The 23,997-nt window shown below is 38.2% G+C and overlaps 1 protein-coding gene across 1 annotated transcript in view; it reads right to left on the bottom strand.

Moving 5' to 3' along the window:
• npr3 (natriuretic peptide receptor 3) overlaps positions 1-17,071 on the bottom strand; it is a 37,235-nt gene extending 20,164 nt beyond the window's left edge. Inside the window, exon 1 of the mRNA XM_030723469.1 lies at positions 16,106-17,071. Coding sequence (XP_030579329.1) covers positions 16,106-16,766 — 661 coding nt within the window. The 5' untranslated portion in view covers positions 16,767-17,071. The remainder of the gene's footprint in view (positions 1-16,105) is intronic.
• Between the last annotated feature and the right edge of the window lie 6,926 nt (positions 17,072-23,997).

Below are 23,997 nucleotides of genomic sequence, written 5' to 3'. Positions count from 1 at the left end.
CACTGTGTTGGCACATGGCACTGAAGAGCATAATAATGAAGGAATTATATCCTTAAACTTAGTTACAGCACTTTTAGAAAGACTTCTACTGTAATAAAACCTATTCCCCACTGCTGTGTAATCCATTATTGTAAATGTGGGCCACATGTGTGCCCGTTGGCTGGCCCTAACCGGCCTGCGAAATCAGAATTCCTCATGCAGTTTGTCTCATTTCAGCCACCCATCAGAGAATGTTCTGCTGTTTATCTGTAGTTTTGTGGGAGATCACAATAGAATTAGATGCCAGCGTACATTAGAAAAAAAGAAAGAATGACTGATGCAGAATGCAGTTTTTAACAAGAGATGGTCTTCTAAGTATTTATTTACTAAAATCAGAAGTAAAGTCATGGCATTACTTTATTGAGAGTATTACAGTTTGAATCACCATGAGACTAAACACGCAGAGAAATACAAGAACTTGACTGATGGACAGCAGGAATGGACATGTGAACATTTGCTAGAAAAGCTGCAAAAGCAACAAGGATTATTATTTTTTTTTAAGCCACGCTTTAACACACACAGGGATGGAGTCAAGACCAGCTTTGTGATTTCTCACAAGATCACAAAAAACAGTGCGGCGTTCTCTGATGCAGAGTTTATCAGAGTGAAGGTGAAGTCTGCCGTGCTAATATGCCCTGATGGGAAAAAGAAGAATTTGATAATGCGCCTCTCTCCGGGCAAACTGTAACAAGATTGATCAAAGACACCGCGGAAAAATCTAGAACTTCAGTTTAAAAGCAAAGTGGACAATTTAGACTTTTTCTGCCTGGACAAGAGCTGTGTTGTCCCTGACACAGGAACAGTAAGGGCATGCTTGGACAGGCTGGGGTTGGAATGGCAAATTGGCAGGTGTTCCAACCAATGTCCAAATCTGATAGGGAAAAATGTCAGACTTCTAAAGCGGATGCAAGATAATGAGAGTGAAATTAACCCTGAACTGAAATTGGTATTTTTGTATTGTACTGTGCACCAGGAGATGCTGCGTGAGTCAATACTAAAAATGAACCGTGTTGTTGATGTTTTAACTGAAATAGCTAACCTCACCAGGACAAGAGCACTGAATCACAGTTTCTTGCACTTTTGATTCAACCTGCAGAGCCGTTCAAGTCAGTATGACTCCTGGATTTTTTTCTTATCTCAAAAGGGGAGAACTTTCCACATATAAGGAGACATGCTCAGAAGACGTTGAATCTGTTTGCATCTACCTTCATATGTGAACAAACATTCTCAGTGATGAATTTTAACAAATCCAGATACAGGTCCTCTCTCAGTGACAACCACCTGTCCACCCTCCTTCTCATTTCTACCTCACACATTAATGCACTTGTTCAAGTCCAAAACAGACTAGATTCCACTCACAGAACAAGAAAAAGAAAATGGAAAAACCACAGGTGAAATCATTAAACTACAAACAAAACAGCGATAGCACATTGTATAAAGTTGGTATGGCCCTCCACCCTAGTTCCAGTCTGTCATGTGGCCCCTTTGAAAAATTAATTACCCACCCTTGGCACAAGACAAGACTGACTGTAATCTCAACAGCTTCAACATGCAGTACAGCAGCTGGGATAAGAGCCAACAGAACCACATTGTCGGGAAAGAGTCTCTCAAGTGCCCTTGAAGTACAGTGGAATGCACAACAATTTGGCACTTTTGAAATTGCAATATTAATAATATTAATAAGAATAGGAATAAAAATTCATACAATGCAGCTCCATTTACTTAAAAATAACAGGAATTTAAAGATAATAAAGGGAATTTGAAGAAAGCCACATTAGTATAGAGGTTTAGACCTTTTGTCCTCTGTAGTGGTCATTAAAAAGTTAAATTAAAAGATTTTTTCTCAGGAGGATATACTCCAGAATCTTTTCTATTTATTTTAAACTAAACATTTAAAGTAATGAAGAGAGGAGGGGGGGGGGGGGGGGGGGGGGGGGGGGGGGGGGCAAATGTAAAGAATGATTTTGCTTGGTTATATGAGAGATTTCCCCCCCTGGTGTCCCAGTGATTAAAAATAAATAAACCAACAAACACGTAGCTGCACAAACAAGGGTTGCAATTGAAAACCAGTAACCCCAGAGTCCCTTCTAATAAGGAAGATTCAGAGTCTCGCTGGAACATTCCTCAGAATGCTGTCACTTAAACACACCTCCTGAAATATCCCTTGAGTCAGTGGGACAAACTTCACCTCAGTACTGCCAGCACTATAGCACCCTTTAATTACACTGGGCTCTACACACACTACTGGCCCTGTATATGCTCTACAAGCCATTCCATGGGGCAGCACTTGCCAGCAATATTTCAGAACTTTTGGATTTTCCTTTTTGCTGGGGCACTGATGCTAGTTACAAATTAACTCAGGAATGGGGTAGCACATGGAGCACTTACTGAGTGCCCACACTGTATTTCAAGTACCCTGTGCTGTCTGTAAGGTTGAAAAGCTAGAGCAAATGAAAATGGGCAGAGGCAAATTTTAATGTCATTTCCAAAAACAAGAATTAATGTTGTTTGATTCACTTATAACACAGGTGAACAGAATAAGGAAAATAAAGCAAGGCACAACATAAGTAAATCTGTCTCAGTTGGATAGAGCCTTAAAAATACATGAATAAATATTTATTTGCAAACTGACTGCAGGATAGAATGACTGATGATTTTCCTGTTTTTCTAAGTATTGACCTGGGATACACATACCTGTCTTAACCTTTCAACCTGAGCATCAAGACACTTGTGGTCACAGAGTCAAAGCGAGTGATGAGTCTTACAACTATGCAGGAGGAGCTCACTTTAAACACAAAGACTTCATACAGACTCAGGACAGAAGTGATTGTCTCAGAAGGATTAACATCAGCTTTATTTCCTCTGGTTGTTAGATACTGTATATTTTGATGTTAATGGTACAAAACTATATAGCAAATTGTATGTTTTTGTTTACAGTCAAAGCATGAGGTGAGAGAAATGCATAGTTTTGAATTACCTGTACTGTAATTCAGTAATCCTGCTGAAAATGAGTATTTGCTTTTCTTTCTGTTATATGAAGGTAGGCAGGTGGTGTGTAATACTTCCATTCTGAACATAAATACACATGATAAGAGAAGGTCAAGGTCTTTCCTGTTATTTAAATATATAAACTGACAAATCCTAAACTCAGCTGACCTAAAGCGGCTACCATGTGATACATCTGGAAAAAATGTTTATTCCAAATAAGCTGTCTGACATTTGAATTATAGTTGCAATGAAGTGATAAGAGTCTAGCCCCCAAAATCTAACAGTTCAAATTTTTGGAAGACTATTTTGTGTACCTCACCGTAGGATTTGCCTTACCTTGATGTGGTTGGTTGTCATGATTATGGCTCTGGCACATTCCGTTATATGTGACCTGTGACCATTTTACTGGCTGGATGTTGTATCAGTATCACTAAATTCCTAAACTACTGTAGTGTGTTTGCAATGTGTCATCAAAGCACTGCAGGTTAAAATAGTAATAACTGGATATTACCATAACACCGTAGTTTGCACCACATATTAGCCATGTATTTAGCTACAGCTTCACCCATGACAGAAGAGCTGTTTCACCTGTGTTTACTGCCAGAAGCTGGACACTAAACGCATCATGTGACATGTCACATCATTTCTTCTTTCTGGAGTGTCTACAGTAAGTATTTCCATAAACTGGCAGTGTGGAACACGCCTGGACCAAGCAGATAGAGCAGGTCATCTACTAATCAGAAGGCTACGGGTTCGATCCCTGGCTGCTCCAGTCTGCATGCAAAAGTGTCCTCGGGCAAGATATGGAACCTCAAGTTACTCCCGATGTGTTCATCGCAGTGTGAAAGTTAGATAGAAAGAAGTGCTTGTATGAACGTGTGTGAATACAAATGTGAGTGCTTTGAGGGCTCCAATAGAGTAAACTGCTATATAAAAACTTGTTAATGCATCTTTTCATGTGAATCAGAAGAACAATAAAGCATATCACAAGATAATGCAAATCTTATTCGAAGATAACAGCAGCTCCACAAAAGTTTTGTGTGACCTTTTAGTGTTGTGAATGATACATCAGACCTTATTTTCCCTGTTTATTTTTCACACAGTTTTGCCCGTTTTGGTTTTTTGTTTGTTTGTTTGTTTTCTTTAGTGCTGCTTTCTAGTGATTATCCCAGTTATTTAGAATACAAATTTCTTTTTTTTTTATTAGACTCACCGACTTTTGACCATAAACACATCTTACATTGTAATTTTATTTGCATTTCAAACTGAATATCAAATAACTATGTTTTTTTGTTTTCTTCTCCTGAAAGGAAAATCAAACAACTAAAAGATAAAATACTACATGAAACCATCAATAAAATGATGATAATTTAGAAGCTGAATTGTCACCTTTTGAGCACAGCTGACCACAGCCAGGAACAAAAGCTGATGATTTACTGTCCAATATTTTTGGAACATTAAGAACAGCATCCATCCTCTTCTGCTTATCCTGTTCAGGGTCACGGGGGGGCTGGAGCCTATCCCAGCTGACATACTGTAGGGCGAGAGGCAGGGTACACCCTGTACAGGTCACCAGCCTGTCACAGGGCCAACACAGAGAGACAAACAACCTTTCACACTCACATTCAATTTAGAGCAGCCAATTAACCTAACCCCAGGAAACCTACGCAGACACAAGGAGAACATACAAACTCCACAGAGAGAGAGGCCTGGGTTCAATTCCACCTTGGCTTTCCACCTTTCACCTCTCTCTCTGTGGGGTTTGCATGTTCTCCCTGTGTCTACATGGGCCAAGGTGGAATCAAACCCAGGACTTCTAGATGTTATTCTATCTATGAGGCAGCAGTGCTAACCACTGTGCTGCCTTAAGAATAGCATATTTAAGAATTTATTCTTCATTCAACATATCAAAAATATGTTAATGATTTACATCTTTCCCTACAATATTATTCTACAACCCCAATTCCAAGAAAGTTGAGACACTGAAAAAAAAAAAACTGTAAATAAAAACAGAATGCAATGATTTGCAAACCTCATAAATTTCAAATACCTCATATTTGATGTCAGCAATGCGGCTCAAAAAAAGTTTGAAAAGGGAAACAAAAAGTGAGTGGTACTAAAAAGAAAAAAGCTGAAGAAATATTTTGCAGTTAATTTGGTCAACTGGCATCAGATCAGCAACATGAAGAGCGTCTTAGAGAGGCAAAGTTTCTCAGAACTAAAGATGGGCAGAGGTTCACCAATCTGCAAAAAAACTGAATAATGTTCCTCAACATAAAATTGTGAAATTCTGGAAATCTGAAGAAGTCTCTGCGCACAACGGAACATGTTGAAAATCAGTATTGGATAACCATGAACTTCAGGCCCTCGGGTGGCCCGTCAATAAAAACAGGCATAATTGTGTCATGGGACCTACTGGAGGAAATCACTTCCATAAATCAGAAATGCAGAAATCTCTGTGAACACAGGTTACCGTTCCATCCACAAATGCAGGTTAAAGGTTCATCTTGCAAAGAAGAAGCCATATGTGGACATGATGCAGAAATGCCATTAACTTCTCTGGACCAGATTATTAGAAATGGACTGAGGCAAAGTGGAAAACTGTTCTGTGGTCAAACAAATCAAACTTGAATTTTTTTTCTTCTTTTGAAAACAAGGACCCTGCATCTTTCAGGGAAGGTCTGGCATATTTCAGCAAGCCAATACTTAACCACACACTGCAATCTGAATCAAATACAACAGCATGAAATGTTAATAGGAGTAAACACGTTGTTACCATCAAATTCAAATAAGCTAATATTTTCTTAATTCAATTCCATTTTATTTAAATAGCAAAATCAAATCACAATGAACAGTCACCTCAAGGTACTTTATATTGTAAGGTAAAGACCATACAATCTTAAAATGGTACATTTTCTCAGTTTAAACATTTGATATGTCCTATTAAGAATAAAATTGCAGGCTATTTTTATTTACATTTTACACAGCATCCCAACTTTATTGGAATTTGTACACACTAGCCACCGTAAGTTAATTTATATTATTTTTGCAGCATTAATAAACATATCCAGTCATTAGGTAAGAAGTTTAATTAGGCTTAGTGTTTTTGCAGGCAAAAATATCTACAGTCATGTTTTACAAAATAGAGGAACTGCATTTCTCAATAATTTCTTGTCGTGCCACTCTTATGTTTACCTGAAATGGATTCTAATCTATTGCATCACGTTGTGTATCCCAGCCACAGGTCTATGTGTAATGCAATTACAAAAACACAGCCTCAGGCACTGCTTGTGCCAGACCTAATGGAGAGAAACTGTTGGCTGATGACGTATTAATAGTTGCCTACGGTAACCTGAACACGTGAAAAGAAACAGATGGTGCTCAGGATGACTTATTCAATCTCTTTCTAGTGTTTAATTTTTTGTCAATTTTTGTAGTTATCACCACCATTCCTATAGGTATTGATAACCTTGGACTCAGTAAGATGAGCTGCGAACATAGAAACAACACCAGAAAAGAAAAAGGTTGGATGGTTGAACTGCAATAGGTATTTGCAACAGATAGTTTAGATTATAAACTTTAGAACTCTAACAGAAAAGGGACACTTTATCTTTACTGTGCACATGGGTGAAACATATGTACTTTCAGTGATTAGAAACCACAGGAAGCAATTTAGTACTAGGATACCACAGCAGGTTTTGTTTCCAAGTCACAAAATATCTGAACATGTTGGCTCTGAGGCTAAGTCTCTTACTGAATCTTTTGTCTGTCTTCTGTTGTGCTTATTAGCAATAAGAACTAAGGAAGACACACAGAGAGGAGGCAGAAATATTGCTTTTACCATTTTAGATGACATTAGCATATTATCTGTTAATCAAGATGAGGATAATTAACACTGAGCTTTTACAGTAAGTTACTGGTTAATGCAACTCCTGCACATTGACTCCCTTAATGCGGAAATATTTATTAACTCATAATGTTTCAGTCTATCATCAGATATTTGGTAAAGGAAATGCAAGGGTACAGGAAGCAATACCTACTCTAGAGAAGAGATAAGATGGAGCATTTTGAAGTGCAGCATGAAGTGCAAGTATGTTACAAGTTATCTGTTGTGAAATCAATATCAATGGCCTGAATCTCTTACATTCTATAAGTGCTTGAGGAAAATTTTCATGTCAATCTTATATCTCTCAATTAAATGTGAGCTTTAGCCAGCAGACCTTAGGCTTAACTTAGCAGGAAGAACGGAAACAGTCGGTCTAGCTACATACCTTTATGTGCACAACATCACCAAATATTGATCTGATTACATTTTTCTTTTCCCTTCACGACTCTCTATGGAGCTTGACACAAATTTATTTAAATTAAAATGAAAGAAAAAGAGCATATTATTTTTTAAAATATTGTAGTTCTACTCAATATGTACTTTTTGCCTTGCCAGTGCCAGCTTGGACCACCTTTTTCCAGAATGGCCTTAATTCTTGGCACAGATTCAGCAAGGTACTTGGCCCATATTGAAGCAACTGTTTGTTGTGATGGTGCTATATAAGTAAAACTGAATTGAATTAAATTGAATTGCCAAGTATCATGTAGATGCTGCAGATTTGCTGGCTGCACATCCATGATGTAAATTTCACATCCCATAGGTGCTCTATTGGACTGAAATCTGGTGACTGTGGAGGTCACTTGAGTACAGTGAACTCATTGTCACGTTTATGGAACCAGTTTGAGATGATCTGAGTTTTGTGACATGCTGCTGTAAGCAGCCAACAGAAGATAAAGGGATGGATATGGTCAGCAACCATTTAAAGAATGGTCATTTGGCAGTAAGGGGCCCAAAGTATGACAAGAAAACATCCCCCACACTATTACACCACCTCCAACTCCTGAACCATTGATATAAGGCAGGATGAATCCATGCATTCATGTTGTTTACTCATGTTCTGTTTTTACATATTCCAAATCCCAAAACAGAAATCAATATGCATCAGACCAGGCAACATTTTAACATCTCAGTTGTCCAGTTTTGGTGAGCTAGTGATAATTTCCTGTTCTTAGCTGACAGGAGTAGCACCCAGTGGGGTCTTCTGCTGCTGTGCCCCATTATGCTTCAAAGTTCAATGTATTGTGTCTTCAGAGATGCTCTTCTGCATACCTTGGTTTTTTTCAGACTCTCTGTAACCCCAGACATGGTTGTGTGAGAAAATCCCAGCAGATCAGCAGTTTTTGAAATACTCAGACCAGCCCATCTGGTATCAGCAAGCATGCCACGTTCCAAATCACCTAAATCACCTTTCTTCCCAATTCTGCTTCATGCTCCTTTTGAACTTCAGCACCATGTGACCACATTTACATGGCTTGTGATTGACTGATTAGATATTTGCATTATTTGCAAACTGGTGTATTTAATGTATTATTGGGTAAGTTGATTTTAGTCAGTTACTTTTTTAAAATTAATTAACTGATTAAATCTAGAGTGGGAAACAAAAGTAGATTAAAGGTGCTTTATATTTATAAAGACCCTACAGTAGCAGAAAGAAGAAGCTAATGTGGAAATTGTCACCACCTTCAGGTTCCTTGGCACCCATATCTCAGCTGATCTCTCCTGGACTCAAAACACCAAGGCCCCAGTGAAGCAGCTTCACTTCCTCCATGTCCTCAAAAAAAAAAAAAAAAAAAAAAAAATGGACAATAAGCTGTTGCTGGCCTTCTATCGCTCCTCTGTGGAAAGTGTACTGACGTACACTCTGGGCGTATAGTACGTAAGTTCCACAGCTGAAAACAGGAAAGCAGTGCAGAGGGTTATTAGCACTGCCCAAAAGATCATCGGCTGCCCTGCCTGGAGGACCAATCCAGAACCTGCTGCCTCAGGAGAATCAGTGCAATCCCAGGAGACCCCTCACATCCTGCCCATAACTTGTTTGACCTGCTACCCTCTGGATGGTGTTTCAGCTCAATTAAATCACACACCACCAGACCTACCAACAGTTTCTTCCACTGGGCCATATGGACTGTAACCCCCCCCCCCGCCCCCCGCCCCAAAAAAAATGCAGTCTAGTTCACAGTTTTTTTACAGGTATGTGTATCTTATGTTTAATAATGTACAGTTTCTGTATTTGTGTGTATTTTATGTTTAATAATGTAAAGTTTGTGTATTTAATGTGTGTGTTTTATGTGTAATAATGTACAGTTTGACTATTTTAATTGTATTTTCAACTATATTTATTTATTTATTTTAAATTTATTTTAAATTAGTGCAGAGAACTAGACTTTGTCTGGAGTGGAGCATGCACAATTTTGTTATACCATATAGAATGACAATAAAGGGTTATTCTATTGTATTCTATTCTATTCTAATGACCAGACAATCTCCTTTGAGTGAGAATTTAGTGACAGTGGGGAGAAAGAGCTCCCTTTTAACAGGATGAGATCTCTGACAGTGATGGGCAGCCATTTGACATGACAGGTTGCGGGATGAGAAAACAGAAGCGAGAAGCGAGAAAAGCAAAGACAGACCAAGAACAGGACAAAACACAAAGCATGGAAGAGTAGACAAAAGTTTGTAGCATATGAACACATGAGATTTTCAGTAAATGAGGGGATGTCCTCCAGCAGCCTGAGCTTATTGGCAGTATAATTAAGGGAAGGTTCAGGGTTACCTGACTCAGCTCTAACTATAAGCTTTACCGAAAAGGAAGAGTTAAAGCTTAATTTTAAAAATAGATAAGGCATCTGTCTCCGGAAACTAAACTGGGTGCTGGTTCCACAGTAAAGGAGAGGAGAGGACAACTAAAGGTCCATTCTACTTTTAGAAACTGTAAGAACTCCAAGATAATTTGGCACTATGATTAAATGATTGATTGTTTCTACATCATTCTTTGATCTTCTGGTTTGCATTATCACAATAAAAGGAATACAGCACACTGTTCTTGAGCTGAAGGCCACATGAAGTTTGTAGCGATTGATTCTGCAGAAAGTTGGCAACCTCTGCACACTATGCGCCTCAGCATCTGCAGACCCCGCTCTGTGATTTTACATGGCCTACCAATTCAAGGATGAGTTGCGGCCATTTCCAATTTCTTCCACTTTGTTATAATACCACTAACAGTTGACTGTGAAACATTTAGTAGCAAGGAAATTTCATGACTTTACTTGTTGCACAGGTGGCATCCTATCAGAGTAACGTGCTGGAATTCCCTGATCTCCTGAGAGTGACCCATTCTTTCACAAATGCTTGTAGAAGCAGTCTGTATTGCCTAGGTGCTTTGTTTTATACACTTGTGGCCATGGACATGATGATTTGGAATGATTTGGATTTGGGTGATTTGGGTGAGTGAATACTTTTGGCAATATAGTGTAGGTATAAACCTTTATATCTTGAACCTGAAGGTGCAGACACAAATTTAAAGGTCCTTCCATGGTGCACAAATGCCTATGAGGCTTTGAGTTCTCTTCTCCTCCACCTTTGGTGTTTTACATATGTGGCCGATCTCCAGTCACGTATATAAAATAAGAAAAGCCAGAAGGCAGATATCCTTCTTGGCCACTGTATTCAAATATGATGGCGGGGAACATGAATTTGTTGGAAGACATAATTACACACTAATCGATATATATTTATGAGAAAATATACTTTTTTCTATTAAATAACCTTAAAAAATTACTGATGGCACCTTTAAGCAGTTTCACAAAAATTGTTTAGGAATTACAGACATTTTCAGAGGCTAAAATTTTAAAAAGTTAGCTTTTAACAAAAAGAAACCTCTGGCAGAACCAGGCTCAGGAAGTGGCGGCCATCTGCAAAAACTTCATTAACAGCTACTTTCATTACTACTGATATTTATTTAAACTCTTTCTCCCTGATTGATCTTTCTGAGTTAACTTCAATAGTTACTTCCTTCAAGCCATCAATGTGTCTATCAGACCCTGTTCCTAAAAGACTATTCAAAGCAGCCTGCCATTAATTAATGTTTCAGTATTAAATATGATCAATCTATATCTATTAATGGGCTATGTACCACAGGCCTTTAAGGTGGTAGTAATTAATAATTAAACAATAATTACTAATAATTATAATAAGCCCTGTGTCAACCCTGAACAGGATAAATGGAAGAGAATATACTTGACCTAGCTGTCTTAGCTAATTATAGGCCAATCTCCAACCATTCTGTCAAAGAGCTAACTGATCATCTACAGAGGAATGTTTTCAGTTTGAGTTTCAGTCAGGTTTCAGAATTCATCACAGTGCAAAAACAACATTATTGAAGGTTACTTACTAATGTTTACTAATATTTTATTACAGAGATTAGAGTCATTAGAATCATATTTATCTAATAGACTCTAATAGATGGGGAGTATTCTTCATGCACTAAGGTTAATTATGGAGTTCCACAGGGTTGTGTACTAGGGCCAATTCTATTCACATTATACACGCTTCCCTTTGTCAGTATTATTAGGGCATGGCATACATTTTCATTGCTATGTAGATGATACCCAGCTTTATCTATCCAGCTTTATCTATAAGCCAGATGGCGCACACCAATTAGTTAAACTGCAAGAATGTCTTAAAGACAAAGACCTGGATAACCTCTTATTTCCTGCTTCTAAATTCAGATAGAGCTGAAGTTATTGTACTTGGCCCTTCCAAGCTTAGAAATACCAGATAGTCTGGATAGCATTACCTTGGCCTTTAGTAACACTGTGAGGAATCTTGGAGTCATTTTAAAAAAAAATTTTTTAACCAGGATATGTCCTCCAATGCACATATTAAACAAATATGTAGGACTGCTTTCTTGCATTTATGCAACATCTCTAAAATTAGAAACCTCCTGCCTCAGAGGGATGCCGAAAATCCAAAGCATTTATTACTTCTAGGATGGGCTATTGTAATTCACTATTCTCAAGGTGTCCTAAAAGCTCCCTGAAAAGCAGTCAGTTTATCCAAAATGCTGCAGCGAGAGTACTGACAGGGACTAGAAAAAGAGCACATTTTTCCCTCATTTTGGCTTCTCTTCATTGGCTCCCTGTTAAATGCAGAATTGAATTTATATTCATTCTTCTTACATGCAAGGTCTTGAATAACCAAGTCCCATCTTATCTTAAAGACCTCATGGTACCATATCACCCCAGTAGGACACTTTCCTCTCAGACTGCTGGCTTACTTGTGGTTCCTAGAATACGTAAGAGTAGAATGGGAGGCAGAACCTTCAGCTTTCAGGCCCCTCTTCTGTGGAACCAGCTCCCAGTTTGGATTCAGACGACAGACACCCTCTCTACTTTTAAGATTATCAAAAAATAAAGCTTTAAGCCTAAAGATTATAGTTGTAGCTGGATCAGGTGACCCTGAACCCTCCCTTGATGGTGTTGTAATAAGCCTGGGTTGCTACCGGTATTGTGCATCAATCAAAATGTTAACTGTGGCTCTCCCCCTACACACGACCAGTCACTGCAGGTGGCTCTCTCTCCTTGTGCCTGGTTCTACCAGAGGTTTCTTCAAAACAAAGTTTCCTTCCCACTGTCGCCGAGTGCTTGCTCATGGGGTCATCTGATTGTTGGGGTTTTCTCTGTATTATTGTAGGGTCTTTACCTTACAGTGTAAAGCTCCTTGAGATGACTTTGTTGTGATTTGGTGCTATATACATAACATTGAACTGAATTTGCTATAGAATATTCTGTAAATGAGTGGCAGGGTGGTAAAAGCTGAGAACTGCCACATCATCATTACACATGAAATCTTTGCTTTGCTATAATTAATTAGGAAGTTAAAAGTTTAAGTGTCTTTGAAAATCGTGTTGTATTGAAATGGGTAAATAATATCTTGTGTAAGCACACACACACAACATGCCCAGTAAAATGTGCTGAAGGAAGGAAACAAATCAGGGCCTGCCTCTGCCTTCATATACTGCTCAGTTGTTGAATCCCATAAAATATCTCAGTTAATCACCTGACATGGTAGGAATACTAATTTCATGCTATCAAGTGCACTTAGTGGCTGGTCACCATTTAATATGCATATTATATGCAAATTTATACAACAGGCTCAGGCAATACTGTGATATGGTGTTATTTCCTCAGGGGCTGTCATGACCACAGTACTGCTGCCAAAAAGCTGCTTATCATTGGTTTTAAGCCAGCCTTGAAAACTCAATTTGCTTATTAGCTTTAACTGTGACATAACGAGTATATGATAATTTATGTTTTATAATGCCATGTTAAAAGTTAAATATTTTGAAATTAGCATTTGTTTTTGCTTTCTTCTCTGAAAAAAGAACATCCTTGTCATGAGCCGAGTGCATACCACTGTGTGAGTCCCTGGCTTGATTGCTGAGTGGCCCGGTGATTTGCTGCATGTCATTGCCCTGCTTCGTTCACCCACATCTTCTCTCTCTTTATTTTCACAGTCAGATATAAGCCTAAAATTCCCCAAGATAAGCCAATGCCACTACTGAATTAACAGTGGTGTTGACTCATTTTGATCTTTCTCGTGGCAGTTTTGATTTTAATGGGTCCATACCTAAATACTTGTGATGTAGTGGTGAGCAGTGAAACGGCAAACAAAGGAATTATGTAAGAAATTTCAGCATGATGAGATTCCAGTCAGTGTCGAATGGTCCGTGTGGAGGTCAGTTAGAAATGTCCCTGGACAGAAGCAGCGGGCCAGACGCATTCGGCCACAGCGAATAAAATGAGCTGTCAGATTTGAGTGTCTCTCAGGCTAGAATAAATGGATAGAGAGTAGCCATGCATAGTGATAAAAAAAGAATATACTAGTTATATACTAATTTGCTGAGAACACAGAGTACCGATTCAAATTAAAAAGCTCATGGAACTGTTTAAACCATCTTATTTTCTGTCCAAGAACAATTTAAGCTTTAAATTAACATATTTAATAATAATTTTCATTTTATTAGCCCTTCTGAGAGGTTGCCTTCTTTTATGTAAATGATGCAGTATAAGACAATGACAGGACTGATAACTCACAGTTTCAGGTCACATACAGAGAGAGGCCATCCCATTTTGCTCTCTTTATCTCTGCCAAAGTCTCCAAAGTAACTAAACCACCTCTGCACCCTGTAGACATGAGATGATGGTCCATGCAAACAGCATGCAGGACGTTATGTAAGTCTGTCTAAGCAGCGGAGGAGTGGGTGGGCTGAGCACAAATAAATACACACATGCCTATCACCAGTGTTAGCTTATGCTACATGAGGAACGTTTATTTGGATCTGAACAAAAATGGGGCTGAAAAATTAACCATTGCCTTATTACATTTTTTTTTTTGAAAGCCATAACTAATGACACCACATGTAGCAGAGCAGCACTATAATTGAGGAGACAGTAGTGCTTCTTCAACCATTTCAAAATTTTTATAAATCAGGGATTCTGACTGGACAGTACTGTGAAAAAGTATTTGCCCCCTTAGTGATTTCTTAGATTTTTTTTTTTTTTAATATTTGTCATGTTTCAGATTAAACAGATTTTAATATTAGAGATAACGTAAGGAAATAGAAAATGCAGTTTTGAAATGATTTCATTTATTAAGGGAAAAAAAGCTATCCAAATCTACCTGGCTCTGTGTGAAAAAGTAATTGCCCCCTAAACTGAATAACTGGTTGAGCCACCCTTGGCAGCAAGAACTGCAGGCAAGTGTTTGTGATAACTGGCAATGAGTCTTTCACATCGCTGTGGAGGAATTTTGGCTCGCTCTTCTTTGCAGAATTTTAAAAATTCAGCTACATTGGAGGGTTTTTGAGTTCGATCGGCCTGTTTAAGGTCACGACAAAGCACCTCAATTTGATTTAAGTCTGGATTTTGACTAGGCAACTCCGAACCCTTTTGTTTTTTTGTTTTCTCCACTCTTGGGAAGATTCCCCACTGTTCCAAACTTTCTCTATTTGTGGATAATGGCTTTTACTGAGGTTAGTCTGGAAAGGATCCCAAAGCCTTAGAAACTGCTTTGTAACCCTTTCCAGACTGATAGATGTCAATGACTTTGTTTCGCATCTGTTATTGAGTTTGTGATGTATTGCTTTTTGAGATCTCTTAGCCTGCTTCACTTTGTCAGACAGGTTTTATTTAAGTGATTTCATGATTCAGCAGGTCTGGCAGAGAAATTGAACTTAGTTTTCCAAAAAAATGTGATTAACTACAGTTAATCACACAGGCATTTTTTCCTTAATAAACAAAATGATGATTTAAAAACTACATTTTGTACTTACTCGGTTTATCATTGACTAATAAAAATTATTCATGATCTGAAACGTCTAAGTGTTAGAAAAATGCCAAAGAAATCAGGAAGGGGAGAAATACTTTTTCATGGCACTGTATCTTACTCTCAGACACTGCCTTTTGTCATGCAAATGGTGTAGTAAGACGCCAGCATTTTGGGTACTGAATGATTGTAAAAGGATTAATGCCGCATTGTTCTTTTGTCTGATAAAATATTCAGTTGCGTCAAGGAACTGCCAACTGAGACAACCAACTAAATAATTTCTCTTCATGAATATAGCATGTCATCACTGTGCCTTAATAAATGTCCATGTAAGCACCTCTCTGATTTTGGTAATAATGCAAATTCTCTCTGTTTTCCTGGAAAGTGTTCACTGTATTGTAAAGTTGCTCTGGAAAAGAAGAAGCACACAAAGGACTCTGATTAAACGAGTGCAGGAGTCCTCTAATTCAAACTCCTGAAGCTTTGAATGGGTTAAACTTTGAATCTTCACAGATTGATAATTGTTAATGTACAGATTGGAGCATAACTACTATTGTATGTACTTGTAAGGCATACTTTGTGGTAGTGGTTAATTTCGTGTATTATGATTGTTTAATTCACTGGTTTGGTTGAACTTGGATCCTCATTTAAGGCTCTCTGGTTTTGCAAATAGCTGAACACAAACAAAAATATTTTGTACATCAAGCACTGATTTATGATGGTTAGTTGCCAACCAAAGCCAGTGATGATGACCTACAAGTCAAGAACATCTTTGCTAGAAACTTGTTAAAGGACTGTCAGGGATAATTATTTTAAACCATCTAATTAAGTGACAGGTTTTAAAGGGAGTAAGGAAAGCGGTTTTACCTTCCGTGTCATCCATTACTTGGAAGAGCTCGTCAAAGTTCATGGGTTTTTCTTCAGTTACTATGTGGGTTTTAATATCATAGTTACTCATCAGGTGATATACTCCTTCTACAGTGAAGTAACAGTTCCGCTGCTCCCTGTCGTCCTCGAAGATCAGCAGTGCGCTCTTCCAGGTGAAGTGCTCAAATATTGCCGAGAAAGTCTCTGCCATTTTCACGTATGACGGGGCAATGCGAGTCAGGTGCGAGTATTCTTTGTTCTTGTTCTGAAAGCCAGCGGCCAGGGCACCTGCTGAGATCACCGGGATGTTCCAGTGGGACGCCAGCCTTACCACTACTGCAGCCTCGTACTCGCACACAGGACCTAGGATCAAATCCGGCTTCTGTCCGCAAGACAAGTCCGCTAATGTAAAAAAAGCATCATAGAAGCAGTCGGAGTTTTCAAACTGGATGTTGAAGTTGAATCCGGAGTACTGTCCCCCGTCTGCCTTCAGTCTCTTTTGCGCGTAACGAATCGCTGGTGCCACTCGTGCATGTGAAAAAAGATAAGAGTTATTTTGTGGCAAAAATACCAAAACGTCTATGTCTTCGGTGATGGTGTTTGTCATAACTGGGTTCAGGACTATCAAAAAGTAGACACACAGTGATATAAAATATGGCATGGTAGCACTTCCAAAGTCCCACCTCAAGACAAAGTACAAAAGACTTTTGGAGAGATATTCTTCAAATGTTTCTTCCCCCAAGTTGGCTCTCGGCAGCGCACATATAGCTGCAAACAGAAAGCCCTCTGTCGTTAGAAAATGCCTTAATAGTAAATAACTGTATTTGTCTTTTGGAGAAGCGAATCTGCCAAAATGGGTGTGTTTTATTCTGCATTGAGAGTCTCTTCCAAAGCTCCTAAACCTGTTCAAACTATTTTCTCAACAGTTGATCCTGCCAGGCTCGGAAATTCTTCCAGCTCAGTCAACAGCCATCACACACGCTGGCTCCGGCCTGGAGTTTAGAAGCATCTTTTCAGGATTATTCATGCGTCATCGGAGCGCTGCCCACCTCCTTCTTAAAGCTACACTGCTGCCGAGCGCACAATGAGCCACTTCAACAGAGCACGAGTTAATGCAGATTATGGCTCTTTAGTCTGAAACAGCTAAGAAAATTCTTTACTTTTCTTTAAGAAGAAGACTTTATTTGTCATATATAATTCATTTTTTCCAAGGTTTCATGAAAAACATTCCTCTGAATCATATGAACCATATATAGTTCAAAGGAATTTCATTGAATTCATCCATCCATTCAATTCAGTTGTATTTATATAGCGCCAAATCACAACATTAGTCACTTCAAGGTGCTTTGTATTGTGGGTAAAGACCATACAATAATACAAATGGATGACTATACATGTGGCATACAGGAATGGATGACTATATATACAGTTGGCTAAGAATAAGGTTGAATCAGGTTCTACTTCATGTGGAAGTACTGTTCAATACTACAGCCTACATGTATTTGATCAGAAATACTGTAGATAAGCTCAAGCTGTAGTTATTAATTCTATATTCAATAATCAGCCTTCCATTATTAATAAATTGAATGACTGATGGAAAAATGTGACCAAAAATTTAAACTGATTTTGACTTCAGTGATAGTAGAATTGTTATAGCCATGATTTACATGATTTTTGCAGTGAACTGACAAGGAATCTTTTTTTTAACTCATCAGTTCCCACTCGCAAGTCAGTGTCTAGCGTGCACAGTATGAACAAAGAAGATGTGAAAGGAAAAAGTAGGTAGAAAGCAGCGATGCAGCTCCTTTCTTTCTTACATCCTTCTTTATTAAAGTCGCACTAATTCATCTTTTTGAACCTTAACAGTGTTTTAAATGATGTATGATGAGTCTACAGTTCATCTCAGCTATCACATTCATTGTCTTATACAGCATCATTTTTGCAGCTAGATAGTTTAATCCAGTTTAATTAGTTCAGTCCAGTCCTTGTACTGACCATTTTCAGAGGAATGGTTTCTTTCTTATTTTGCCTCTTGACTCTGACCTATGAATGATTCAAACATAAAAAAGGGACCCAACTCAAGGGATGAACCAGTGTTGTGTTTATTTATAACAACTTAGCAAAGAACTAGTTTTAAATGGCATCTTAAGGCACTCTGTTACCAACAGCCTGTCACAAAAAACACGATGCGGGCCCATTTCTTAATCAAATCTATGAAAAATGCCAAATATTACACAGTTTGATGGGCATAATTGCATTTTTGCATCAACAGTTTATTCCCAAAGAGCTGAAATGTGACATATCTCAGCAATTACAGCTGATGAACAGTATCTGAAAGTCATGTCCTTAATAAAGAGGAAAAAATCCAGCAAAGACCAGACACAGGACCTGAGAGATCCAGCTAACCCTACAGTTGATCCATCTACTGTTCACTGAAGCCTTATCAGAAATAGTCTCAGTAGAAGGGTGGTGATCAAGAAGCCTTTTCAAAGAAGGGAAACTGCAAGAAAAGGCTGAGGTATGCCACATTTCACAAGAACTGGACTGAAAATCAGTGGCAGCAGGTCTGATGGAGTGATGAATCAAAATTTTACATTTTTGGTTCAAATCATCATCAATATATACGGAGGAGGTCAAGCGAGAAGTACAACAGTGAGTGTTTACAGTCATCTGCAAAAACACTGTAGCAGCTTGGTCATGGTTTGAGTCTGTGGTTCGACATTTTCTTGTCAAAATTGATGGATTTATGAATGCAAAAAAAAGTGCCATCAGATTCTGATCTGGAAAGCACCTGACTGGCAACAGCTTCATTTTTCAGCATGACAATGATCCCAAACACTATGCCAATGTAGTCAAAGCATATCTGGATTGAAAAACACACAATGGAACACTGTCGGTCATGGAATAACCTCGTGTGTTGTGCACAAACTTGTTCTGTGTTCACAGCTTTGTACTAAGAACACAAAACACAGCAATATTTCCATACAGCTAGACAGATCCAGACTTACACAGTGAATGACTTATGTGAAGGTCCAGAATGAAAAAACAAACCAAAGAAAAAAAAGCATAAAGCTTCAGCTCATACCCTCCACTCAACCATCAGTCTTGCACTTATCATGGCTCATTAACATACTGTATGTCACTAATGACCCACCTACCGAGTCTCTCTAAAGACACATTTTGTTTGTTGGCATTCAGACTGGAGTCTGCTGACGTTAGTGCTAATGTTTTCCACAGCTCTTGTAACATTTAAAGTCATTACATGGGAAAATTAAGTGAAAAGGTAAAGCATTATACTGAATGTGAAGCATAATTCTTTGCTATCTTTATTTGAAATGTAGAAATTATACCAATGACCACTACCTAGAGAAATTCTGAAATTATGGTCATTAAGCTCAACTCAGCACTTTGGCATGTAATGACATCTTTTAGGTCCAGATGTAGGTTTATTTTTGAAAGCTCAGTTTGACAGTTTTCCAGTGTGAGAGGAAATATCTTGCTGAACTGTACCTGCTGGCTGTGCTGTGCTGCTGTTCTCTTCTTTGTTTATCTTTTCTGGCATAAAAAACTATGATGAGCATGATTTGGCCTGCGTTGACTCAGGGCCCTCACCTAAGAGGCATTCAACACTTTCAGGATGAACAAGGTCATCAGTTGTGGGCTGGCCCTAGTTGCCCACATTCCCTAATGCTCCTGAAATTATTACATCATCAGGACATTCTAATAAGGGAATTTAAATTTACCATCGCTGTACAGGTTTATTAATGTAGTGGCTGAGTTCAGGGCGACATTGCACAAACCTTTAAAAGGATGAAGAAAACTTACTATCCCATGTTTCTTTACCATGCTGCCATGGCAATGATGTGTTGAAGCAACAGTATCTCACACAAATCCTGACACACAGAGGTCTGTGACTTTACTGCCATCTGCTGGTCATTTCTTACACTCAGCGACTGATAATGTAACTACTTCAAAGTGATTTACTGTCCCATTTTAATTCAGTGTTTGGTGGTGTACTGGTTTTCATTGTTGCCTGACAGAAGGCTTCTAGTTCAAACCTCCTGGTCTTCTGGGTCCTTTCTGAGGTGAGTTTGTACGTTCTTGATGTGCCTGTGTTGTTGGTAGACAGAGAACCCCAGGGATCAGATACTGTGAGAAAGCACTTGGTAGTGGTGGAAAGAAGGAACTCCGTTTTAACAGAAAGAGACTTCCATCAGATCCATCAGAAGTCTACCCAACAGCCTGAGCCTACAGCAGTATAACTAAGTTAGGGTTCTTGGTAACTAAAAGCTCTAACAAAAATGAATGTCTGAGGTTAAATCTTAAAAGTAGAGAAGGCACATTATATTGCAAGGTAAAGACCCTACAATAATTACATGGTCTTACGAGACACCAGTACATTCCAGTGGGGCAAATGTTAGAGACTTCCAAATCCAAGATGCATATCATTTTCCGTAAGCTGGAAGCTCACATTCTAATAAGGTAATCATTATTTCTAATGAAAAAAGTCTAATGAGGTTTATAGTCCTCACTGTTCAAGCGGTCCACCTACATGCTTAGCAGGTCTATGAAACTCATTTCAACTTTTAATACGATGAATGGTTTGCAACCGTAGAAGAATATCTGAAAGTACACTTAATAACTATGCCACTTCCTGTTATGGAAAAGGACATGTTTCATTAACTTAGCAAAGTGTAATGCTGCTCAAGTGATCACTAAAATTATGAGCCCGAAGTAGGGTTAAAAACAGAGAGAGTCTCCTTTCAGAAAAAAGCAAGGCATAGGTACGTTAGTCAATGGCAAGTGGCAGGCAGTGTGATGATATCACAGGTGACGTGTGAGCTCGATGCAGTTCAGTTGTTTCAATACTGAGTATTCATCATTAATTTGCTACCAAAAACTAGAAGTAGTAATATTTGCCAGGCCCATAATGCTTTTTCAGTCTTCATTCCACATGTAGTGGTGACTTGAACGAAATATAATCGCAGATCCAAATTTTGGTGACTGTTAAGTTACGTATGGGTGATGTATGTTGACCGTGACACATGAAAGAAAGCAAATAGAGAATATAACATCGCATTTGCAGGTGGATGATGAAGTTAACATAATACATACATAACAGTCAAACTTGTTACTTTAATTGATAACGTATGAAATGAAAAGAATTGTAATTTATAATAACTGTTGTTTTTTTTTAAACATGTTAATCATTGCTGCATGTGTGATGATTTTGTTCAGATTGGCCCACCCAAAGGGGAGGCGATAGTGTACATACAGTATCAGTCAATGTTTTGGATACACTCACCCATTCATCTGAATAAGTGTGCCCAAACTTTTGACTGGTACTGTACTGTACATGCAGACATATACACATACAGTACATATGCTTCATTACAGTAAAGAAGTTTGTTTTTTTTCACAGTACTGTTGTGGAGTCATTACAGTCTCTATTTTTCATATACATCACACAGAGTCCCTGAAGACATGATTAGCTGTTTGGAGGAGGAAAAGAACTTGAAGGTCAAAGAAAATTTTTTTGTGTTACAAAGATATCCCTGTAGGGTTATTGCTGTTAATCCTTTGGTGTCGAAGATGACTTCAGTCATAAGTGGATGGTCTATGACTGGCTCATCCAGGCCTTTAACGCTTGCCAACAAATGGGGCATATCATGGTGGGTGCTACAGATTGGGTGGATGTGGTACTGTGCTTTATCATTAATTCCAAAAATGAAGAAAATAATTTTCTGTGACTGTTTCCTCTTTATAATACTGCTTCTAACATCAAATCTAAATGGATCTGGAACTGACAATTGTGGGAAAGAAGAATCCTATTTGGTGTTTCCTGTGTTGGACCCATTACAAAAGGGAACTTTTGTAATGCTATCTTATCCTGTCAAGACATCTACTGTTTTTTTTTTTTTTTTTTTTAATGTTATTCATCAATCAGACGATTATTTTATTGCTGATATTATCTGGGAATGTAAAACTGGGTCCAGTTATCATGTGTTTTAACAGTCAGCTTCACAGGAAGCTTTTAAAAGCTGGAGGGGTCTTTGTTTACGACACATGAATGTACATAGTCTTATTGTAAACTGGATTTTTTACATTCTACTGATGCAGACGTGACTGTTTGATCAGAGACCTGGTTGTCCAACTTGGTGTCTGACAATGATATTAGTATAAATGGTTATAGAGTATATAGGGCTGACCAGCCCCAAAGGTGTAACAGTATATTAAAAACAGGTTTCAGCCAAATTCCCACTGCCATCAATGCAGTTCAGTATTCAACATCCTTGGTAAACACTAGATAGTAATGCTACTTTAAGAAGGCAAATCATTTTTATCAGTTTTTAGAAATTCTTTATTAACCATTGTTAAAGACAGTTGGTCAGTTTAGAAAAGCGCCTCTTTGTCATGTTCTGCTGTGGCCGGCAGGTCAAGGACCCCAATACAGGACTCGTGAGACAGGGTTGAAACTCAAAACATCTCAGCTTTATTGCTGGAAAGCACAGAAAACAGCAAAGCTGGAAAAGGCCAGCAGAACAGACTACTAAACCTCTTGAAAAGAACACAGACAGAAAAAAGGACAACAGAGACAGAAAAATGACAAAGGAAGCAGGAAAACTGAGGCAATATATACACACCTGTAACAAGACAGTGGGAAACAGCTGGGAAGGAAACAAAGGAAGTTAAACTGAACACAACACACAGGGAATGGGACACTAAGAAAATAAAACAGGAAGAGAATAAACAGAAACACAGACTTGACACATGATGCCTCATGTGGCAGGCACACTGAGGGAATCAAACCATAACTAAACCAGGCGCTGGAACACAGGGACACAGGGAAACTACTTACAGTATAATATAAGAACAGAACTCAAAACATATAGTGAAAATCCATACTATCCATAAATCCATACTATAGGGAAACTCAGAAAGAGAATAATATCAATGATAACAGAACTTGAAAAAAAATAACAAAACACTGGAGAAAAGGCCCAGGACTGTGACACTCTTACGTTATTATAAAAATCACACCTGCAGGGAAAGAAAAATTTCTCATAATGTTGGAAAACCTGGAATTATAAAAATACTCATGAAGTTTTACTGCAGACATTTTGTGCTTTAACAAAGTGTGAAAATTGTTGTGAAACGACTCATTACTTTACAATAAAAAGGAGTAGTTTTTACTGATATGGATAAAGGTCTTTGCTACAAAGTCAGTGAGTAAAGGCGGAAGTCTAGAGATGTTCATAAGGTGAAAAAAGGATGTTAACGGTTGACTAACGGAATAGGGAATTTGGGGGCCACAATCAAGACCTCTGTGTTATTACTGCTGATCTTGAGTAGATTAAATGACAACCAGGTTTTGATTTCATGCAAATAATTGATTGTGGTGGGAGATGGGTGGATGGTTTGGTACTAAGATAGAATTGTGTGTCATCAGCATTTGTAACTGCTGATAATACAAACATTCTTTGGTAGTTTTTGAATGTCAAACTCTTACTTGTAATAGAGTAGTATCTGAGTGTATAATTAATAGTTATACATAAGTAAATAAATACTCCAGTCAGTACTGACAGAGGTGACAGACTATTGCAGAGAAGCATCCCTCTTTATTTACTGTGACTGGGCTTTGGAGACAGAAGCATTTGTACAGTTATTCTGCTTATTCATATGTCATACTTTCTTTAGTGTGATAAAGCAAGTACATCAATCATATCTTTGTATGCCCCTACACTCTGAATATGAATTAAAGTATGGTAACTAGGTAGTTACAGGGAATTACTAGAAGCTAATTTTTCACTGTAGTTCCAGGTAAGATGCATGTTTATTATATTATTATTATTATTATTATTATTATTGCCAATTGTGCTGTTGCAGCTGTA

The sequence above is a fragment of the Archocentrus centrarchus genome, unplaced genomic scaffold, assembly GCF_007364275.1.
Source record: "Archocentrus centrarchus isolate MPI-CPG fArcCen1 unplaced genomic scaffold, fArcCen1 scaffold_26_ctg1, whole genome shotgun sequence".
Lineage (NCBI taxonomy): Eukaryota > Metazoa > Chordata > Actinopteri > Cichliformes > Cichlidae > Archocentrus > Archocentrus centrarchus.
Note: the sequence above shows the minus strand (reverse complement) of the source record. Positions and strands in the feature narration are given on the sequence as shown.